Source organism: Sphaerodactylus townsendi, linkage group LG02 (assembly GCF_021028975.2).
Source record: "Sphaerodactylus townsendi isolate TG3544 linkage group LG02, MPM_Stown_v2.3, whole genome shotgun sequence".
Taxonomy (NCBI): domain Eukaryota; kingdom Metazoa; phylum Chordata; class Lepidosauria; order Squamata; family Sphaerodactylidae; genus Sphaerodactylus; species Sphaerodactylus townsendi.
This window is the reverse complement of record NC_059426.1, coordinates 74,025,790-74,049,294: the sequence shown is the minus strand read 5'-3', so window position 1 is coordinate 74,049,294 and position 23,505 is coordinate 74,025,790. Positions and strand designations below refer to the sequence as shown.

General features: G+C 43.7%; 2 protein-coding genes across 2 annotated transcripts in view; both read left to right on the top strand.

Annotated features, from left to right (window-relative positions):
- Positions 1-23,505, top strand: part of LOC125426611 (acyl-CoA (8-3)-desaturase-like) — a 181,856-nt gene that overhangs the window by 143,041 nt on the left and 15,310 nt on the right. The gene's annotated exons all lie outside the window — the stretch shown is intronic.
- The window catches only part of LOC125426612 (acyl-CoA (8-3)-desaturase-like), a 31,656-nt gene continuing 13,237 nt past the window's right edge, over positions 5,087-23,505 (top strand). The window contains exons 1-6 of the mRNA XM_048485117.1: positions 5,087-5,347; positions 10,166-10,276; positions 11,892-12,089; positions 14,652-14,753; positions 17,264-17,392; positions 21,485-21,542. Coding sequence (XP_048341074.1) covers positions 5,126-5,347; positions 10,166-10,276; positions 11,892-12,089; positions 14,652-14,753; positions 17,264-17,392; positions 21,485-21,542 — 820 coding nt within the window. The 5' untranslated portion in view covers positions 5,087-5,125. The remainder of the gene's footprint in view (positions 5,348-10,165; positions 10,277-11,891; positions 12,090-14,651; positions 14,754-17,263; positions 17,393-21,484; positions 21,543-23,505) is intronic.

The window sequence follows — 23,505 nt, the reverse complement described above, 5'->3', positions numbered from 1 at the left end:
AGAAAATGGCAGCTGCTCTGGAAAAGGAGGGGACTAGAAACAGGAACATGAAAGTTGCTGGCAGTGGGCAGGATCAGATGTATTCCACACTCTGTGAGGCCACCAGCTTCATGATTTACCAGGCAGCTGGGTGACATGAAATGGACTGGCAGGTGAGTACAGCAACAATGGCTGAAGACTTGGGATGAATGAGATGGAGCATACCGTAAAGCCTCTTTGCAAATGGCTGAGATGGCAGTGAAGAAGACTTTGGGAATTAAAAGTGCATTATTCAGCATTTGTGAAAGAACTCTTTCTTCTCTGCCACCACTGTATCAGCAGAAACTCATCCAGATCAATAGTTTAAAGTGATTTGTGACTTGATAACATTTCAGTCCAACCCTGAAAGTGATGAAAATTTCTCCCCAGCTGTGGTTTTTTTTTCCAGTGTTCTTTGTTGACAAAACCTGTCTTGTATGTTCTGACTTGGAGACCATGTTGGAGATTTGGTACCTGTGATGTGAAAAATATTTTTAGTTATGGATAGTCTCAGATTGATTCTGCCTATGGATGCTGACAGTGTTCTTGAGAGTATGAGGGTCACCACTGATTGACGTGTCTATTCCTAATTCTTTAAAGGAGGCAGCTATTAGACCTCTGACCAAAAAACCATAATTGGCTATGAGGTAGCCAATTACTATTGAGAACTGTGTTTTTTACTCCGCACTTAGAAACCTTTATGTTGATCCTCATATCCGGAAATGTCATTTTCTTTCCAATAAGAATAAGACCTACTTTTTGCTCTGTGATCTCTGTATGTCAAGGTCTCTAGATGTAGTGAAATTTTTGTTTTGGACCAGCAAAGCCCGTTTTAAAGTCAGCTAAATTAGCCAAATATAGTATTTAGCTTGCATCTTGATTTTATATATAATAACTGTGAATTCATATTATATTTTCTATGCCAATAAAAGGTATTGATGATGAGGTAGCCAATTACAGGCCAGTCTCCATTTTCCTTTTCTTGGAAAAGTGAGCACATAGTGGCAGAGTAGTTCCAGGATTTCCTAAATTACTCATCTGCCCTTGACCAATTCCAGTCTAGGTCTGATACCAAGACAGCTTTAATTGCACTGTTGGATGATCTTCTTGTCCAGTTGGCAGTGACAAGCTGTCATGCTGATACTGTTGGACCTCTCAAGAGCCTTTGGTACAGTTGTCCATTTATATCCACTGGTTTAAAGAATTGGTGTTAAGGGCATAGCCCTGCTCTTTTCTGTCTGATGGGATACAAAGAGTCTCCATCGAAGGTGCAGAATCAGATGGGTAGAATTTATCTTGTGGAGGGCCCATGAACTGGAGCTCTGAATGATATTCCCAGGAACTTGGGAGTTATCAGTGTGCAGAGTACATTCAGGTCACTATGTCTTATCAATGCCTCCAGATGAGTCTGACTTGGTTATGAACCAGGGCTTTGGTCAGGTAGCCACAGCCAAACAAGCCGAAGTTGAATCCAGACAAGACAATGATAATCCTGACTGGAAATGCTGATATTCCAAAAGGGCTGATAGATGGAGGAATGTTGGCTTTTTCAAAGCAGGTTAAGAGCTTGGGAGTGCTCATGAACCCTGCCATACTGTCTGAAAAGCAGTTCGGTATTGTGTTCAGAAACACCTTTTATCAACTGCACCTGATTTGCCAATCTTTTCATTAATGAGACTCAGCTGATCCATGCCTATCCATGATTCTGTAACATCTCAGTTGGATTACTTTAATGTACTCTGTGTGGGACTGCACATGGGAAAAAATAACTGGAACTACAATTGGTCCAGAATGCAGCCTTTGTATCGCTGTCAGGGATTAGCTGCTGGGAATATACATTGCCCATTTTGAAACAGTCACATTGGCTGCCAATGTGCAGCCAAGTTCAATAAAGTCCTTCATGACCTGGGACCCACATATTTGAGGGATTGTCTTATTTGATACGACCAGTGACATAGGTATAGATTTTTATGGGAGGTCCCACCCCTATAAAAGAAGCTCTCCAAGGCCAGGGATGGCAGACTCGCCCTCCTCCACCCCCACCCCCTGCCCCGCCCAGCCAGCAGCTGGCATCCCTTCTGCCCTCCCCTCTGGGCAGAGACGCAGCTAGGGAAAATGGAGACCAGTGCAAAATCTGAGTTTTGCGTGCCCCTCCCATGGGCGACTGCTGTGATGCTGGAATCTACCCCCAAACAGCACCACTTTCAATGGTGTTTAAACTAGGGAGCCCAGATTCTCCTTTTAAATCCACCTTAAAGGGAGAATCTGGGGTCCCCAGTTAAAACAACATTGAAAGTGATGCTGCTTGGGGGTGGATTATCCCCCACCTTAGCATCACTTTAAATGTTTAAATTGGGGACCTCAGATTCTCCCTTTAAATCCATGCTGAAGGGGGTGGATTTAAAAGGAGAATCTTAGGAAATTTGGGGGGGGTGCCTGCTGTCAGGGGTGAAATTGTTAAGCTAGTAGCACCAAACTTTCAGGGTATCTTTAGGAAACTCTCCTGATGATACCACCCAGGTTTGGTGAAATTTGGCTCAGGGGGTCCAAAGTTATGGACCCTCAAAGGTGTAGCCCCATCTTCTATAAGCTCCCATTGGAAACAATGGGGGATGGGACACCCCTTTTGTGAGTCCATAACTTTGGACCCCCTGAACCAAACCTCAGCAAACCTGGTTGGTATCATCAAGAGAGTCTCCCAAAAAAATCCCTGAAATTTTAGTGCTGCTAGCCTAAAAACTGCGCCCCAGCAGGCCAACAACCGAAAAAACACTAAAAAATACAAAAACCCCACAGACGGAGGGGGCAGAGTTTCTGACATGTAATGGGGGGTTTGAACCCGAGAAACCCCCCCTTACCTATGTCCTTGCATATGACCCTGTGTGTCAGCCATAGTCATCAGGCAGCCATCTGTTGGCTATCCCACCGTTTAGGGTGGTCAATCTACCATCAACCATGGCCCGGGCATTTTCCATCATGACTCTGGCTCTGTGGAATGGATTCCCTGGAGAGGTGAGGGGGCCCCACCTTGGAAATCTTCAGAATATACCACCAGTTGCTTTTGAAAGGGTTTGTATAGCAGACATCTCCTAAGGAAGGAGGGGGAAGGGGAGCAATTCGGGCCTTGCAGTTTTATCTTTGGTTTTAGCTGAGGATGTTTTAACTATTATTGTAAGCCACCTTGGACCAAGAGAAAAGGTGAAATCTAAATGTTTTGATTTAAAAAAATAAGTACAAATTTAAAAACTCCCTCCAAACACATTTTAGGAGAGATCAGTGTTGAAACACTGGCACAAAGGTAGTCTGGGAAAGAATGGGGGAAAGATGCACAGCATTCCTTTGCAAATGATTTTGAGAGTAAGGTCTCGGGAAAACTGATGCAGTGAAGAAGCCCAGCAGCAGCAATAATTCCATGTAAAATGCTCTATGTATTGAAACCCACAAACCCTGAGACTGCAATAAAAGGCAGTGAATAAATGCAAATAAATAGAAAATAGAAATCATTTTGATTGACAGAAGTGACTTCTATCAGTGGAGCAGATTTTCCTTGCCTTTTTCATTCCTTCAGTACCAAATGCCACCCCCACCCCACCCCAATGCTGCCCATAAGAGTCAAGGAACTTCCAGAGTAGCATGCCTGAGGAGGCGGCAATCTGTAATGGAAGGGGAAATAGATGAAAATCACCCCCTTCTATTCATGTACAATTTCTGGAGGATCCCATCAGAGTGACAGAGATCCAAGCAGGATAGTTATGGGGGTTCTTTAATAAAGCAAATTGTTCCCAGAGCCTCCTCAAACTTCAGCTAAGGGAGCCCATCACAAGAAACAGAAGGCTATAACCCTCCCAACTCTCAATACTGCTTTCAGCACTGCTGCAATCTTTAGGCCACCAGATTTCCATTTCATTCCAACATTTTTAATGGCATATATAAAACATAACATAACACCCTTTCAATTAACACAATTTAGAAACCATAGAAATTACTCCAGTAAAATTTTTACCACAGCTTCCAACACTTCATAGCAATCACTGTTTAAAAGAAAAATAACCTTCTATTCATCAGTTGTCCCTTCAAACTCCCACAAAAGGGGGCTATATACTTTTCCCTAGATAAAACATAAAAGGGACAGTATAACATCATGTGGGATACAGATTCTACACAATCCAGATCACATCAACATTTCCTATCTTTATGCAGAATCCTTAGACATTGTCCTTGTTGAAGGGAAGAAGGTAACATATTACATCTAGCAAGAGTAAGAACTCTATGCCATCGAGCCTCAGTCAGTAGATACAGATATCTGGTAACAGATAGTCTAGCAAAGGGGATTCTCAAAAAAACAGGGAAACAAGTTTTGTTGGCCGAATCCAACATCTGCAGAAATTCCATGTGCAAAAGTATTTTCTTAAAAGCACAAAAGATCTCTTGTTCTGTTAACACTGTCAAGTCGTCAATGGAAATCCTCAGATCACAGAGCTTTGTTTCAATTCTCGACCACCATTTGGTAGAGCGAAGAACTGTGAGAGCCTGAAACATATGATCAGATTCCTCATGACTGAAACATAATTAGACCCAAAATTTGAATGTACAACACCACACTTGAGTTTCCAACTGATGTTGGGCCACCAAATCAACCTTCTGTAGTCTTTAACATTACACAATTTTAATCCTTTGTACAACTGTTTATACCTTAGAAGTAACAAATGATGATGATAATATCACTGGAAACCATCCCTCTGTTGGAGCGGTGCTGTGTTTCTTGCACAACGCATAGCCCCAAACAATAGATGGCTTTATCACCTCATTTATTTCCGAGCTCACTGAAAAACCTTAGTGAATTGAAAAACCTGTTTGCTCAATTCCAAGGTCTGGTAAGAATCATGAGCAAGCATGCCTGAGGGGTAATTCCAAAAGGGCTGGTGCAAAAATGAAGCAAGGAGGAGCAGAAGAAGGCAGGCAGTGTTGAAAGTGAACGCCTGGAGCAACAGACTGTTAAGGATGGTTATGGTTGCAACAGGTCTATATAAATCACATGAAATGGAATGGAAAGGCAGCCTTGGATTAGTCAGAGAGATAGCAGGAAACTCAGGTGTAAGGGCTCAGAATGCCTCCACAATCGAGCAGTAGCCTCCTCAAGCCAGAACCTAGTCCAGAAATCTCACGACTTTTCACCTGGGAAGAGATTGGGCTCCACTCTGGTCAGAAGAACTCCAAGCAAGATAAGTGGCTGGTCATCAACAGGAAAGTCTATGATGTCACCCAGTTCCATTGGCAGCACCCTGGGGGAACTCGTGTCATCAACCACTATGCAGGACAGGATGCTACGGTGAGATATTTTTTGTGGGAGTAAGAGCACTGGGAAGCACACACTATCTGTGCATGAGATGGCAGGTTTAGTTTCTCATTCAAATGCTAAAGAACCAATAATGTAACAATATAAGCAGCTTCAAATGTTCACAAATGTTCTGTTTTCTATGACTAGAGAAGAGAATGTTAAAAGTTTTGGAAGAAGTACCAAAATAGACAACCCCTCCATTTATAGAATATAAGAGAAAAGTTTATTTTATATGACCATAGGCCTTCACAATGCAAGTACTGAGCAATAAGATGTTAGTTACACATAGATTACAACAGTATACAAGTCTAAAAGTCTAAAACATCAAATGAACCATTTGAGTTGATTACTTTCTTTAAAAGCTCTTTAGCTCGGAGTTTCCTGGCTGCAATGGCAAAAAAGGAATGGAAAGCACTATTTTATAGGAGGCATAGGGGTCAGTATCAGACGACAGGAAAGCAAGTTTGTCATGATCAGAAAAAGGGTGTGCCTTGGGAATGATTTTATGAAGAAATTCGTCCCTAGGATCTGAACATAAGAGCTCAGGACATAATGAAAAAGATAATTTAAGATGGAGTTCTCTCACATGCAAAGATGTTGAGGCCCCAGTGTTTGAGAGTATTGCCCACTGAGCATAGCCAATGACACTGTTTAAAATTGTAATGGCATTCTTAGGCTATTTATTAAGATGTTAACCAAATATAAAGCTCTAGAATGATCACTTTTAATTATACCATACCATGGGGCAGATTTCAACTGAGAGATCACATGTCTGTCTATCCTGGCATCACCTTTATAGACCCAATCTCATTGTTGGGTATTATTCTTTGAAGACCATGGAAAATCATCTGTGATGGTGTAACAAGAGAAAACAATATCAAAAAGACCAGAATGGTTTTTATTGTTACTCACTAGGTCTTCAAAACACTGGTGGTCAAAGGAAACTATTTGGGCTACACTTAGGCATGAATGATTACCAGATAGTCTGTAGCCACAGATTCACTAAGTGAGAAAGACAGTTAATATACTGGGTAGCAATCTTCTAAATGGTCAGGTTTTAAATCCAGTAATTCCAGGTGAATTTAAATTATGTATGCAAGTGCTGTGTGGTTTCTGGGCTGTATGAAAGATTGCATTCTTACAAAGATGCAGTTCTATGCAGAGTTACACTCTTTCAGGCCCATATGACCTTAACGAGTTTAGAAGGTTCCAACTCTGCTCAGGTTCCAACTCTGCCTTTTAGGTCTGTCCTAAGTATGTGATGCATAACTAGTGTTCAAAAGTAGATTTTTTTGTTCATAGCATTCATTTTTTTCAAGTTGAATTCAGTACTGAATCACATTGATGATTTGTTCAGACTGAGGACTTGTTTCATAAAAATAAATTCTATTTTGAATGATGATGGAATGTTTGGTATGGCAGTTGACTTGGAATCTGCTGTTGATGCATGCCCATGGCTATTGGCTTGTTTGATTATATAGACCTCTGGGTTACTATGGGCAAGACACATTTCATTTTAAAATTACTGCGTTATAACATGTGTTGCTTTTGATTAGAACGGTCAATAGGCTTCATTAATCAGCAGCTTTCATTGAGTTGCTGCAAGCTCAGAATTTACTGGATCAAACTACAATTCCAAACAGACAGTGTAAGAACACATAAAATATTTGCAATGCAATGAAACTAGTTAATACAAACATGCTTGATATTGTTAATCAGGCAGCAAAATGAGCAATGCTGGAATATGGCTGCCTGTCGCATACCAGATCATCTTCAAAGTTTTGTTATTAACCTTTAAGGCTGTTAGCACCGGTCTTGGACCTGCATATCTGCATGACCACCTCTCTTCATATTGCCCTTGGAGACCCCTCTGGTCTGCGGAGGGGAAATTGTTGGTGGTCCCGGGCCCGAGGGATGTTTGGCTGGCTTCAACACAGGCCAGAGCTTTCATTGCCCTGGCCCTGGCCTGGTGGAATGCTCTTCCTGGTGACATCTAGGCCCTGCAGAGATTGTTTCAGTTCCACAGGGCCTGTAAAACAGAGTTATTCCACCGGGCCTCCACTGCCGAGTCAGCTGGACATCCCTTTTCTTACTAAATCATCTCCAGTCCTCATTTGGTTACGGCACGTGCATCTGTTTCATTCTGTGCTACCTCGTTAGGCTCCATTTTTACACCATATGTTTTGTTCTTGTTGTTTTTAAACTATTATATTTATGATGTTTTTAAAAGTTTTATATGTTTATTATATTTATTTATTATGTATTCTTGTTGTGAGCCGTCTTCAGTATTCAGAGATATGGCGGGATATAAATGTAAACAATAAAATAAATATTAGGAAAACAGCAACAAAAACTATGCCTCTTGCCCCCAGCCAGTCAGGACATGGGAATACACATCTTTTGTAAGGTTTCTTTTCTTAATTAGCAGATGGGTATGAGATAACCATGGCACCACAGTGCAACAATATGCATGCTTGAAGTGTTTGTTATCTAGACCCAAGTATTCCCATACATGAACACTGAGATAGCTAGGAAAATGGGTCAGAATAGTCTAAAGAGATAAGCCTGGCAGCTTCCACCACATACACACACAGCCCAGTGGGAACAAAACTCCTCTAGAGTAAATCATTAACATCAATGCTTGGTGGGTGTAGGATAGAGATAGTTACATGGAGAGCAGCATACGAATGCAAATGAACAAAATATTTTGCAATCAAATTTCAAGTATTCAAGAAAAAACAAACTTTTGTAGATTTTTGTAGATTTAAGGTTGGCGATCACAGCTTGTGATCTGAACAGAAGCATGCTCACTCATTTTTTTATAGCACTCAAAACCAGGATTATCTACTTTTTTGCTCAAGTGAAATTCAAAGTGGATTTGTGGGTTCATCTTTAGGCAAAATAGCTGAGAAATTTTAAACCAGATTAAGACCAGTGAAATTACTTCAAGAGGTTCTGTACTCTTTCCGAATACAAATAATTCACAATAATTCCTGATAATTCTGCTTTGAATATTAGCATGATATGACATTTAATTAGAGACAATCTTTCATTTCCATAATTTATTTATTTACAAGAGAGACAATTTTATGATATGTGTGAGGTTTCAATTAAATCATAATTATTATCTGGGATGCAGAATATTCTGAGAAAGGCTTTTCTCGCTCAGAATTTGTTTGAACTGAGCAATGAACAGTGTTGGCAGACATATACTTTTGTGGAATATGTCTTTTCAAGTATAAAATAAATAAAGCATCAAATTGAGTAGGAAGGTTGTTAAATTAATTCCAAACTGAGAATATTTTACCTTGGATATGGTATTTTGACATAGGTGTTTTCCGCACAGTCCATATATCCTGTGATGGGGCAGTGACTTATCCCGGATTGTACAAGATTTTCGCACAGTTCCCGGTCCTAAATCGGAGGCACCCCATGGGATTTCTGTTATCCTGGGGCATTCAAAAAATCACCAGATTGGCGGTTCTATTTATATATTCCCTGCTGATCCCGCTGCCATGCAAACACCATGGGAGCTGGGCAGGTTTATTTTTCCCACCTGGCCACCTGATCTCCCCGCCCTAGCAGCCTGCCTCCGTGGCCTCCTCTTTGGATGTCAAGTTCTTCTCTCCCGCTGATAGCAGCCCTTCTCAACATGTCCCTCCCAAGCATGTTTCCAGCTCATGGCATTGGCCTGCCGACATTCCTCCTTGGTTAAATTTCCCCATTCCCCTCTTTGTGCATACTGTGTGCTTGAGTATCTGTGCTTGGGAACCACGTTCATGCAAAAGAAATGTGAGTATATCATTCTGGTCTTAACTTGATTCCTACATGGAAATGCTCAACCGTGCGAAGGGAGGAGCCAGAATAACCTTGACCTGGAATTTACAATCCCGGTTGTACCCTGGTGTAATTATGACATGCGGAAAGCGCCATAGTACAATTATAAACTACCACTTTTCCCCATATATTTTCTGTTGCCATTTCATACATTATGCAGAGGCAAACCCAAATTTAGGAAACACTGAAGAGAAACTGCAAACCCAGGTATACTTTCCTGATGAGTATGTTGTCTGATGCCTGCATTTACATTTGTGTGAACGCAAAGCACATTAAAAATCTTTCAGCAGACACTGTAAAATATTAGGCCTGTGCTCAAACAATTTGATGTGGAAAGTGATTCTTGTAGTCTTGAGAAATAGATGTCTACAAGTGGGAGTCCACAATACTTGTGTGGAATCCCTTTTTCCTTTTAGCTGCTGCTCCACCCTTCCACTGCTGGTGCTCCCAGGGAACCTTCCTCAATTCCCTCTCACCTTCATCGCCTGTGATGCCAGGGAGTTCCCCAAGTTTGAAGAACTATCTGTTTTTGGTCAGTGTGATCCCTATCTGTTTATTTAGATATCTGAAGATGGGACCATACTTTTGCTAATATATATATATATAGAGAGAGAGAGAGCTAGGAAAAATAAAGGGCCTATGAGCAGAGTACGTTTCAATTCATTGGGAAGACAAAGCAAGATATTTCACCTGGTTATGCCTGAGGCCCAATTCCGAATAAAGAATAGTTGCAGTTCTGTAGTCTTGAGTCACACTTAGCAGGACTGACCATTTATCACATTTTTAGCACCCCTTTCCAAGGGCTTCTCTTCAGTATATTTCATACAAACTCTGGGAGGAAGGATGGACAGAGCAGAACCTGGCTTGGACTCAATCAGAAATTCCCTAATTGAAAAGAAACTTCTCTGATTTCCATGTCTATCATTTCATGTCTTCTCCCTTTCATAACCCGTTTCCTTTATATGTTCACAGGATGCCTTCACAGCTTTCCATAAAGATGAAGACCTAGTAAAGAAATACCTGAAGGCACTGCTAATTGGAGAATTGTCCCCTGATCAACCCAACTGTGAGCCCAGCAAAAATGTGAGTTTTCCCTAGGGTTATTTTAAAAGAATAGATACTTTGAACTGGTAGCCCTCCCTTTCAGATCTAGGACCTATCTTTAGACTGAGCATGCCTTACTGTGCTCAGTCCTGGGGTGGGGGTGAAATTTGCTGATGCCCTGGGACGGCGCTGCATATCACCTCCAATGGAGTTCCAAGCAGCACAGGAAGCAGCAGGAAAAAAGGTAACATGCTGCCAGTTGGAAAACTGTAGAAATACATTACCTCCTCCATGTGTTTTCATGGCATAAGTCATAGCGCTGCGTTGGGGGCATTCCTAGCCCACAAGTCCTTTGGAAGTTGACTAAAGTCAGCTACCCCCTGGGAACTCCCCTAGCCCACCCCCAGCTGTGCTGGTCTCTGCTTTTGCACTGGTGTAGCTCCAGGGTGGCAGCCTCTTCTGGGTCAGGCGCTATGGAACTGTGTGTTACTTGCCTGCTGGCATCTGTCTCCACTAGCATGATCGCCACTTATGCTGATCGGTGGGCAAACATGCTGGCATGGGTTCACAACACTTCCACGACTCCTTTCCCGCACTAGATTGGGCTGTTCAAGTCTCAGTCTTAATTTTTTAAGTATTTAGGTTCCCTGCATCAATAATGTGTTGCTTTTGTGATGCTTGGGGACCTTAGTATTACAAGTCAGAATAAAATCAACTGTTGTCTTACAGACAGTTTAAGTTGCAAAGTTTCCCAATTCCTATGAATGCTCCACTTGCCGCAGTTTCCTCTTTTGTGTTTCATTGAACTTAAGATGAAGACAGTAATTGGGAGAATTTTATTACATGTATCTGGTAGGACACTGATCTGAACAGGAGCCTGCAGTCAGATATTGCTGACCTGATAAAATGCCCCTTCCAATACTGGCTTGGATTGGTAATATCCAGTAATGTGAAGGGCACTCATAATATTTCCTGATTCTGAAGTTTCTCTCCTAATAAATATCAGAATTCAGAATTGTATCTGGGGAGCAGCAGAAGCAGCTTAGGAGGAGAGACCATTCTGTAGCTGGACTGTGGAGCATCAACCTTTTCAGTGTTAACAAATCATTGTTTTAAATGCATGGCAGACCTGGCCACCAGATGCCAGAGGCCAATTCTAAGCAAGCACAGTTGGCACATCAGCCTTTTGAAATTTAAAGGGTCATTATTTTCAATGGGCCATAGACAAGAACTTTAAAGGGCTGATGCATTGCAGATCAGTTAGAATGTGATTCAACTCCCTGCATTCCTCCCTTCTTCTATTGTCTTTGGGTGGGGTTGGGGAGGGTGGAGTTCAGGAACTTGAAAAGTTATTTTATGGGGCATGATTGTCATTTTGGGAGCACTGATATTGTTCCAGTAGTCTGACATGGCTTTGTGATATGGCAGCAATATTCCCAATATTTAATGAAAACAATAATCATGCACTTGCTGGCTTTCTGATATAGAATTAAAACATTGATGTTAGAAGTGCACTCCACTAAAGCAGAACCCGTAAACTTACTGGCTGACTTTATTACCATTGTAATACCTCTGGAAGAAGAAAGGATTCAGAAGCTGTTTGGATCATATGTACCCACAAATGGGAGAGCTTAACAGTTGGCTCTTTTCACAGGAAATGCTAGTAAATGATTTTCGTGAACTGCACAACACTGTGAAGAGAATGGGACTCCTGAAACCCAATTATTATTTCTTCATGTTCATGTTTCTTCATACCGTACTGCTTGATATTGGAGCCTGGCTCACTATCTGGTACTTCGGAAAATCCTGGATACCATTCCTTGTTGGTGCAGCACTATTCGCCATAAGCCAGGTAATGAATGTGTGGCGCTAGACGTAGCAAGTTCCTAGGTTATTCTTTAGCACTTCTAAAACCATTTAATACTTACATGGTTTATAATATTCCTGCAAACCATTCAGTGAAGCTACCCATTTGGAGTTTGGGGCAATAACACCAATGGAAATTAACTGAGTTTAATATGTTCGATTTTTTGTAATGCTGTCCCTAACAATTCCATTTGGCAAGTGCAATTTTATCCTTTCTGTCAGAATTTCAGGGTATAGCACTGTTGGCAATTGCCATAAATAGGCCTCACAGGAACCTCATTCTGCTGATGTGGAATTTATTTAGCTGGCCCAGGTCCCTATCCTAATGAGTTCATCTTTCCAGCCTTATTTTGTTTCCCACACCAAGCACCAGGGACGTAGGTATAGATTTTTTATGGGGGCGATTCGGGGGTGGGGCCATACCCCCATCCGCCCCTAGGGCATGGCCACGCCTTCCCAAGCCCCGCCCCTGGCATAGTGCTTAGAAAAGCAGCTCTCCGAGGTCGGGGATGACAGACTCCCCTGCCCTGCCCTGCCCTCCCCTGCCCCTTCCCTCTGGGCAGAGGCAGAGAGGGAAAATGGAGCCTGGTGCAAAATCTGAGTTTTGTCCCCCCTCCCCCGGGGCAGCCATGGGATGCTCGAATCCACCCCCAAACAGCATCACTTTCAATGGTGTTTAAATTAGAGAACCCAAATTCTCCTTTTAAATCCACCTTAAAGGGAGAATCTGAGGTCCCTAGTTAAACAACAGTGAAAGTGATGCTGTTTTGGGGTGGATTCTCCCCCACCCTGAAACAGCATCACTTTCAATGTGGCGTAGTGGTTAAAAGCAGAAGCATTCTAATCTGGAGGAACAGGGTTTGATTCCCTGCTCTGCCACTTGAGTTGTGGAGGCTTATCTGGGGAATTCAGATTAGCCTGTGCACTCCCACACATACCAGCTGGGTGACCTTGGGCTAGTCACAGCTTTTCAGAGCTCTCTCAGCCCCACCCACCTCACAGGGTGTTTGTTGTGAGGGAGCAAGGGCAAGGAGATTGTAAGCCCCTTTGAGTCTCCTACAGGAGAGAAAGGGGGGCTATAAATCCAAACTCTTCTTCTTCTTCTAAACTGAGGACCTCAGATTCTCCCTTTAAATCCATTCCGAAGGGGGTGGATTTAAAAGGAGAATCTGGGGAAATTTGGGGGTGCCTGCTGTCAGGGGTGCAATGGTTAAGCTAGAAGCACCAATATTTCAGGGTATCTTTAGGAGTCTCTCCTAATGATACCACCCAGGTTTGGTGAAGTTTTGTTCAGGGGGTCCAAAGTTATGGACCCTCAAAGGTGTAGCCCCATCTCCTATTAGCTCCCATTGGAAACAATGGGGGATGGGGCACCCCCTTTGGGAGTCCATAGCTTTGGACTGCCTGGACCAAACTTCACAAAACCTGGGTGGTATCAATAAGAGACTCTCCTGATAGTACATCCCAGTTTTGATGAAGTTTGGTTCAGGGTGTCCAAAGTTATGGACCCTCAAAGGTGTAGCCCCCATCTTCTATTAGCTTCCTTTGGAAACAATGGAGGATGGGGCACACCCTTTGGGAGTCCATAACTTTGGACCCCCTGAACCAAACCTCACCAAACCCTGGTAGTGTCATCAGGAGAGTCCCCCAAACAATCCCTGAAAGTTTGATGCTGCTAGCCCAAACAATGCGCCCCCTGCAGGCCAAAAACCGAAAAAGCACTAAATGTTCTAAAAACCCACAAACGGGTGGGCGGAGCTTCGGACATGAATGGGGGGGTTCAAACCTGAGAACCCCCCCTTACCTACGTCCATGCCAAGCACATAGGATTCCTTTTCTCTGTCACCACCAGATATGAATTATAGATATGTTTGTCTAGTTATATGAAGTCCTCTCAGTTGAGAATTGCCCTCTGCTGTGAATCAATGGATTTAGAAGGGTATAACTCTGATCAGGATTACACTGAAAGTGTTACAGCAGTACTGTGGAATGAAGCCATGGAACAGCAGCTTCCATAGAACTGTTTAAACAACATTGACAGATATTTTAACTTTTAACATTGACAGATACTTACAGATCTCATTCAACTGATCTCTTGATGTGGTGTGGTGAATTGAGTGTTGTACTAGGATTCTGAGAGACCCAAGTTCAAATCCTTTCTTCTATCATGGAGGCTTGCTGAGTGACCCTGGGTCATTCTCCCAGCCTAACCTACCTCACAGCGTGCTTGCTGCAAGAAAAATATGGAAGGGGAGAACAATGTCCTATGTCATTTTGAGTGCCCACTGGGGAGAAACGCAGAATGAACATTTAAAAAATGCAAATGCAACTTTATATATGAGCCAGTCATTGTTTTGCTGTCCCATGAAATACAGCAGAGAGACATACTGTTCTTTCTAGATTACTAGTCTCTGGAGAATATCATGTTCATGAATGTGCTTCTGTACATCTTTATTTGGCAAGTGCAATTTTAATTTAATTGAGCAGTTTGTTCCTACAGAACAATGTATTGAAATTAATTGTCCTGCTATCGCTTTTTGCATTCCAGGTCCAATATGGATTTTTCCAGCATGATCTTGGACATATTTCAGTCTTTCAGAAGCCCAAGTGGAATAGAGTGTTCCATTTCATTGTGACAGGAGGACTTAAGGTAAGGATCCAATACTCTCATAGTCTCATAGTCAGATAAGTGCAATAGTGTCTAGTCTAGCTGGATAAGAAGGCTTCTTGGGCTTGGGGCATCATAAAATCGTATAATCAATTTAGTGTACATATATAATTGTATAATTAATGTAGCGTATAATGTAATGTACGGTTTGTCTCTCATCAGCAAGCAATAACTTCAGAGAGATCCTGACGTAGCTCAGCTTAGAAAAAGAAAGGAAAATTTTCCTCAGGCTAGAATTGTTTGGTCTAATCCTTTTTAAATATGAAAAGCACATCTCTCTCTCTCTCTGTCTCTCTCTCTGTCTCTCTCTCTGTCTCTCTCTGTGTGTGTGTGTGTGTGTGTCTGCTTCTCTGCTTCCAAGATCCCCATCCCTCTGAACCCAGAACAGTTTGGGTGGTGGATATGAGACACATGGAAAGAGAAAGGTACTCAATGCAAGCTTTCAATAAAATATCCTATTCAACAGTTAATGCTAAGCCATTCAGCTGAGGAGGCAACAACAGGAAATCTTTTCAGATTCTCACACTGAAAGGCACATGTGTTGCCTCTACCCATCCCACCCAATGTAGCAATCAGACGTGAGTTTAAAATTGCCAGCATTCAGGTGGGGGCTAAAGTGTCAAAAACCCTACTCCAAGGGATTTGGGGGATGGGCCAGTAACACACAAAATTACAAAGCTGGGGTTATGACTCCTCACACCTTAGTCTTAGTAGTTGTCACACATCGGTGGATCTAAGGAAAATAGCACTTAGAGCAACACTGAAATTGCCCCTCTGAGCAAACATCTTTTAGATAACTTTACCATAATATCTGCTTTTAAATGACTTTTCAACTTCTGCTCCATTGTCCTATTTAAAACAGACTATTGATCTGCTACTGCAACTATGCTGTACCACTTGCTAGAATGATCACTGTTGATTGGGTATAGAATTCATGCTCATCCTTTTTGCTAGTTTGGCATTGCCTACTTTCAGCTGGCCTGCTTTCAGAAAATGATTTTTCCTGGAGCATTTAGAACAAATTGCTTTAAAGGTCAGACACTCCATGGAGTTATCTATGAGTTGTTGTAAACTGATTGCAGATCTTGTTTGTGATTGCTAGGGAAATGTTGTTGGAAGTATGCCTTTCCTGTGCAAGCAGCTGGGGTAATTTCATTTTGCTTGGGAAGGTGGGGTGCATGGTGTTATACCTACCAAGGTCCCCCCTGCTTACACCCCACTTTCCTAGCCTCCCCTTCATATTTCCAGGTATTTCTGAACCCATAGTTGGCAACCCTAAACTCTGGATTGCTTTGTGAGGTGAGATGGAGGAGGTGGTGGCACCTGGCTCAGCCCATGTGAGGTGAAGCAGATAGTGGTGGTGAGGTCAACTGAGACCTGTTCAGGGGAGACAATGGCATCTGGCTTGGCCCAGTCTTGTGTGAGGTGAGGTAGACAGCAGGCTTAGTTCAGCCCAGTCTGGCTGAGCTCCATGCAAACTTAGGGAAGTGTTGAGATGGTCCTGCTGAGCCCTTCACAAAGTGAGAGGGGTATCAAGGAAAAGGATGTGTCCAGGCTTCCCAGTTGGCGAGGGAAGAGCCTAGCTACCCCAACCAAGAAAGGGACCTGGCACATGATGAAGCATCCCATGCATTTTGTGCAGCCCATGCAAGGCTTGCCTGAGGAGAGGAAAGCAGAACCCAGCTAATAGGTTAGGCAGGCTGCCCCTTCCTTCCTTCCCTCCCCACTTTGGGAGGCTGGGTCAGATAGACTACCACTGGGCAGCTGGGCCTGCCCTGGCAACTGGCACTGTACAGCTGGACCATAATTTTTTCCGGGTAGAAGATGCCAGGGGTAAAGAAGGGTAGAAAACTGAAGGAGAAGAAATAAAGACAGGTTGGCTTCTAGTGTATGGAAAGGAGGGAAGGAAGCAAGAAAAGGGGGAGAGGCAGCGGAAATACTGGGGGAGAAGGAAATAAGGTGCACCTTTCAAGTCCTTGCAGGTTCCTGCTTGTTATATTATAATCACTAAAACTGGTATATTTCAAACACAATATTTTTCAAAATGAAGCAAAAATAGTTTTCGTTCTTCATCCACGACTTTGAGGTCAATGTCCTGCAAATACTTCTTTGCTATCCCACAAAGGGATTTTTAAGTAGCTGATTTTCATTTGAAGCCTTGTCATGGTGAGACAATGGGACATTTGCTAAAATTGTCCACAATTGTTAGATGGAAAGGAAGGCAGCAGAGAGGTAATGGAGCAGAGCTGAATTATTTTTATCCATCATACCAGAATCCTAGGCCCATTATACATTGAACGCTTACTTCAGGGTTCTTCACTGCTCAATGGGCTTTTAGTGGTGTCTCCTCACATTTCTCTGTTTACACATGAGGAGGCAGCAAGTTTATCTAAAAAGATTTATTTCTATGTACTCTGTATATGGAGAAAAAGATACACACTACGAGTCACCCCATGAATAAACAAAGTGTTTTATTTTCATTATGTATACAGGGTGGGCCACCAAGTCAGTGGAACTTTATGCATAACCAGCATCATGCCAAACCTAACTGCTTCCGTAAAGACCCTGATCTCAACATGCACCCTTTCCTGTTCACCTTGGGAAAGCCACTTTCTGTGGAGGTAAGAAGGCAGGTACTGGGACTGCAGATGGTCATGAATAGCTATAATCTCTTATCTCCTAGACAAGCCATTACATGCTGCCGCACTCCTCTAAAATAGCAGAGGTGGTAATGGAAAGAGTTTTGACTGAAAAAAAGTGGTTCTCAAACTTTTTGATGTGGGTCACTCCCACCCCCAATATATTATATCTGTAAAGGTCTGTTTCTCCAGTCAATAATTGAGACTTGGGAAAAGGTTCAAAAGCATAATTGAACTATGTCAGGGCCTTAGTTGTAGAAAGCCAGAGCTGGAGGCTCAAACTTTCCAGCTAGCATATTTCTCCAGTTTTCCTGCTTCTAGTATTCCCCCCTCCCACTGGTTCCCATGATAGGCAGCATAAAAAAGGATAGTGTTAAGACAGTATTGTTATGTGTTTCCAAACTCAAGGATAGCGATAGAACTCACTCCAGGCCCTGGGGGAGGAGTGGGGATGCATATTTCTCTAGTTACAAGCAGCAATTGAAACAAGATGGCCCATTACCACACACAGATAACAGCAAGTGCAGGCGTGACCTTGGCGCCAGTCCACTGATGCCAGGCCAAACAGGAGCCGGGCCTGATGATATCTCTTCCTTACTCACCTTGCAATCTGCCCCCAAGAGAGATCCAATCTAGGTCCAAACTCAGTGTGAGAAGCACTCACTGAAAAGATTAGCCATTGCCTCCCTTATGTTTATATTGGAGCTTTGTGTTAATTCTACACCTTGTTTATTGATGGATAACTTCTTGCGTTTTTCCTGTGCTGAATTCCACAGGACAAACGTGTGATTTGGCAAAGGGCAACAAACCTCATGGCTAAGGTGACCAGATAGTCACCTTCCTCACCCGGGACGGGGAGGTGGTCAGGAAGGCAGGCGCTGGCTACAAGACGCGACTCCATTGGACAGCACCTGCGGGCTTCTGGGGCTCGCGGTTTGCAGCCCTGTCACAGGGCGGTAAAACGCATGAGTTCCCAGGAAGCTCTGTGCGCTTCTGCGGCCTGCTCCGGCTTCACTGGGGCTCGCGGCTTCTTCACGCTGATTTGCCGCTTCCTGTCACAGAGGCGTGCAAAATGCAAGCTCCAGGAAGTCACGACGCCGCTGCCTAGGACCGCGACAGCTTAAGGGGCTCATGGTTTCCTGTCGCCTCTGGTGACAGGGCGGCAAAACCGCAAGTCCAGGAAGCCCGAGGCGCCTTCTTGGCAGCGCCCAGAAAGCTTGCTGAAATTGGGTCGCGCTTATCAGCCCTGCCTCACAGAGGCGGCAAATCGCTGAAGTCCCCAGAAGTCCGGCGCACGCTGGGCTGCAGGGATCAAGACGCCTGAGGCTTCTTGGGAGCTCGCCGGTTTGCCGCCCTGTGACAGAGGAGTGCGGCAAACCGGGCGAGCCCCAGAAGCCGGTGCACGCTATCACGGGACAAGCTGCGACTCCCCAGGCTGGAGAGTTAGGGAAGCGCCCCAGAAGGCACTGCGGCAGCCGCAGTGCCCTTCTGGGGGGCCCGCGCCTCTGCCTCCCGCCTGGGAGCGCAAAAGGCAGTGTGCTCCTGCAGCCGCGTGTGCGCGGCCGCAGGAGCACATTCCCCAACCGGGACATTCCCCAAAGCCCGGCGGGACGCGGGACACCTCACGCAAAAGCGTGAGTGTCCTGTGAGAAGCGGGACGGATGGTCACCCTACTCATGGCTTCTGATTTGGACACTCTATGACCTTCTTGCAGCTATATCTTACCTTAGCTTTTACTTATCACTATACAGGTCAGAGGCATAGATACAATGAGGACATCTGGGGACAAATGTCCCAGGCGCCCACCATTGGGGGCCAGAAAAATTTGGGCTCATTTCTAAATTTGTTGGGTATTTTTAGTTTTTTTACTTTGTTGGCCAGCAGGTGGTGCAGTTTTTAGGCTAGCGGCACCAAAATTTCAGGCTATTGTCAGGTGACACTCTTGATGATATCAGCCAAGTTTGGTGAAGTTTGGTTGAGGGGGTCCAAGGTTATGGATCCCCAAAAGGGGCGCCCCATCCCCCATTGTTTCCAATGGGAACTAATGGTAGAAGAGAAGAAGAGTTTGGATTTATATCTCCCCTTTCTCTCCTGCAGGAGACTCAAAGGGGCTTACAATCTCCTTGCCCTTCCCCCCTTCACTATAAAGCAATTTGTCTGCAAGGGGTTCCTTTCCCTCCCACTCCTCTTTAAAGGAAGGATTTAATTGCATACTTTCTTTACTGACATATAACAGTCAAGCCAGATCCACCAAGACAGCTATAAAAGTTTGTTCTTTTTTCAACCTCCCTAATGCACAAGGACATACTGAAGAGGGCTTTCAAAGGAATCCCGAAAAAAAAAGAAAGGGGAAGAGCTGGAGGTCTAATGTTTCTCAATGCACGAAAATATATTCTCTAGGATTCAAAGTGGGGAGAAATACATCACCTCACCCTTTGCACAACAAAATAAAAAGGCAAAGTGAGTGCTGAGTGAATCTGTATGTAGATTTTTTTTTCGCCTTCTCTGCTTCGCTGCCACCACAATCACCACCCTGAGTTAAAAAATCTAGATAATGACACTGGGTGGGGACCAAGTTCTCAGCAGCCAAACCAAAATTAGCTTCCCAGCCAAAAAGCTTTCTTTGCCTCGCCGAAAAGCTGTGACTAGCCCAAGGTCACCCAGCTGGCATGTGTGGGAGTGCACAGGCTAATCTGAATTCTCCAGATAAGCCTCCACAGCTCAGGCGGCAGAGCGGGGAATCAAACCTGGTTCCTCCAGATTAGAATGCACCTGCTCTTAACCTACTATGCCACTGCTGCTCCATCTACATTACCGCCACTGTAGATGGGGCTATTCTTTTCAGGGTCCATAACTTTGAACCCCCTGAACCAAACTTCACCAAACCTGGGTGGTTTCATCCAGACAGTCTCCTTCTGATACCACCCAGGTTTGGTGAAAGTTGGTTCAGGGGGTCCAAAGTTATGGACCCCCAAAAGAGGGTCCCAAACCCCCACTGTTTCCAATGGGAGCTAATAGTAGATGGGGCTGCCCTTTTGAGGGTCCATAAATTTGGACCCCTGAACCAAACTTCACTAAACCTGGCTGGTTTCATCAGGAGAGTCTCCTGAAGATAGTGTAAAATTTTGGTACTGTTAACGTAAACATTGTTCCCGATATACACCCTCAAATTTTTCCCAGGTTCTCTCTTTAAATCTGGGAGTGGATTTAAAAGGGTGAATCTAAGGTCCCTGGATTAAAAAACATTGAAAATATTGTTGAAGGCTTTCACGATCAGATTCAACTGGTTGTTGTGCGTTTTCCAGGCTGTGTGGCTGTGGTCTGGTAGATCTTGGTCCTAACGTTTCACCTGCATCTGTGGCTGGCACCTTCAGAGGTTTATCACAGAGAGAAGTCTGTTATAAGAGAAGTCTGAACACAGTGTATAACAGACTTCTCTCTGTAATACACCTCTGAAGATACCATCCACAGATGCAGGTGAAACATTAGAAACAAGATCTTACTCAGATATCCATGGTCAACGCAAAGAGCTCCAGAAAACTCATACTAACAACTTCAATAACATTGAAAATGATGCTGTTTGGGGGTGGGTGGGGAATCTACCCTGAAACAGCATCACTTTCAATGTTGTTTAAACTAGGGAGCCCAAAGTCTCCCTTTAAGGTTGATTTAAAAGGAGAATCTGGGCTCTCTAGTTTAAACAACATTAAAAGTGATGCTTTTTCAGGGTGGATTTCCTCCCTTCAAAAATAGCATCGCTTTCAATGTTGTTTAAACTAGGGAGCCCTGGGTGTGTTCATATTTGTATGTTGGGATATGTTTTATAATGTGATGGCGACTCTGAGATGACCTGGTGCAAAAAAATGCTGTTTGGTCATGGTGGGGGAGGGTGGCCACCCATAAGGGGGGGGGGGTGCAGTAAAACTCAGATTTTGTCCCAGGCTCCATTTTCCCTAGCTTCGCCTCTGATTCAGGTCACATCAATATTTTCTTGCTAAACTGTAAATGATGGAAGTTTGTGGTTTTTAATGGTGTTATTTGACTCCCAGCTTAAGTTTTGTGTTCTATCGGCAGCTTGGCAAAAAGAAGAAGAAATACATGCCTTACAAGTTCCAACATTCATATTTTGCTTGTGAGTACCCATCATTTCACTTAGAAGCCTAAGGCTGCAATCCTATTTATTAATAAAAATGTATACCCCATCTTTTAATCCAAGGAGACTTATTACAGGAAATTTGAAACAGAAAAGAAGAAGAGGAGTTTGAATTTATACCCCACCTTTATCTCCAGTAAGGAGACTCAAGGTGGCTTACAAGTTCCTTTCCCTTCCTCTCCCCACAATAGACACTTTGTGAGGTAGGTGAGGCTAAGAGAGTTCCAAAGAACTGTGTCTAGCCCAAGTCACCCAGCAGAAACACATCTAGTTCACCAGATAAACCTCTGCCACTCTGGTGTAGGGAATCAAACCCAGTTCTCCAGATTAGAATCCACTTGCTCTTAACCACTACACCACGCTAGCTCATTTAAATAGTTTAAATAAAATTAATAGCACAAAACTAAATCAATGAGAAATAATCCTATTTACTAGGGACTAGCTCCACTTGAAGGCTCTTGAAGGTTCAGTCACATTAGCTGGCTTTCATGCTCATGCTCATTAGCTGATTTTCTCCTCAGCAGCTACTAACTGCAGCAATTTGGGCAGGAGTAGTCTAATCATGTTCCAATAGTCCTTTCCTTGTCCTTGGTATACTTTTTATAAAAGATAGTTTTCTCCTATCTTTTTTGGATGAGGGCAGTTCAAATATGCAGGCAGGCAGTTTGGATGGAAAGGTGTGCATTGTCCAAGCACTATTGTCCAGCTCTACTTTCATCCCCTTAGCCTCTCCCAGACACCATTGTCTCTGCCACACCATAGGGTTGCCAGGTCCAGGTTGGGAAATTCCCAGAGATTTTGGGAGTGGAACCTGAGGAGGAGGGGTTTAGAGAGGAGAAGGACTTTGGTGGGGTATAATTCCATAAAGTCCACCTTCCAAAGTGGCCATTTTCTCCAGGTAACTGATATCTAGTCTGGAGATGACTTGTACTCCCAGGGCATTTCCAGCTACCACCTGGAGGTTGGTAACTTCACCACACCATCTAAGAGTGTTTGAACTTTTAAAAGATCTGTAATTACTAGTTCCTTGTAGCACTACAACACTGTAATAATCTTTTGCCACAGTCTAATAGCTTCTGTGAATTCCCAGTATACATTTTTAAAAAGCAAATCTCTTTTCCTTTGTTTCTGCAACAAAAAAGGGCAGGGTCTTTTTAAAAACAGAGATGGAGAATTTAGAGGAATTATTTATTTATTTATTTATTTATTTATTTTTCAAATTTCTAGACCGCCCCACCCCCTAAGGGCTCTGGGCGGTGTACAACACAATGATCATTGTATACAGATAAAACAGCTAAAACCTTTAAAAGCAGTGATACTAAGAAACTAAATATAATAGTTAAACTAATTTATAAGATGGCATCCGGTAATCTCATTTTCAAACCCTCTTTCAGAGAGGGAAGGGCAGCAAGTCCCGAGATGGCAGAGGCGCAGATGTAAAGGCCGCGGGAAAAAAGGGGGGGGGCACCATCAACGGCTGGTACCTCCAAAGGCCTGGCGGAACAGCTCCGTCTTACAGGCCCTGCAGAATTCTGTAAGGTCCCGCAGGGCCCGGACAGCTGGTGGAAGAGCGTTCCACCAGGCTGGGGCCAGGGCTGTAAAAGCCCTGGCCCGCGTGGAAGGCCAGTCGTATCATCGAGGGGCCAGGGACCACCAGGTAAATTGGCCCTCACTGAACGAAGAGAGTCGTATTGGGACATGAGGGGTAATGCGGTCCCGAAGATACTGAAGGAGTCCCAGGCCACGTAAGGCCTTAAAGGTCAACACCAGCACCTTGAAGATGATCTCGGAACTCCACTGGGAGCCAGTGTAGCTGGCGTAGCACAGGTTGGACATGATCCCAGATGGCATTACCCTGTCAGAGCAGATTCTGGCGCAGCTGCATTTTAGGACCAGGTTTAACCTCCGAATCAAAAGCGCAAGGGAAGGGGTCCAGCGTGGT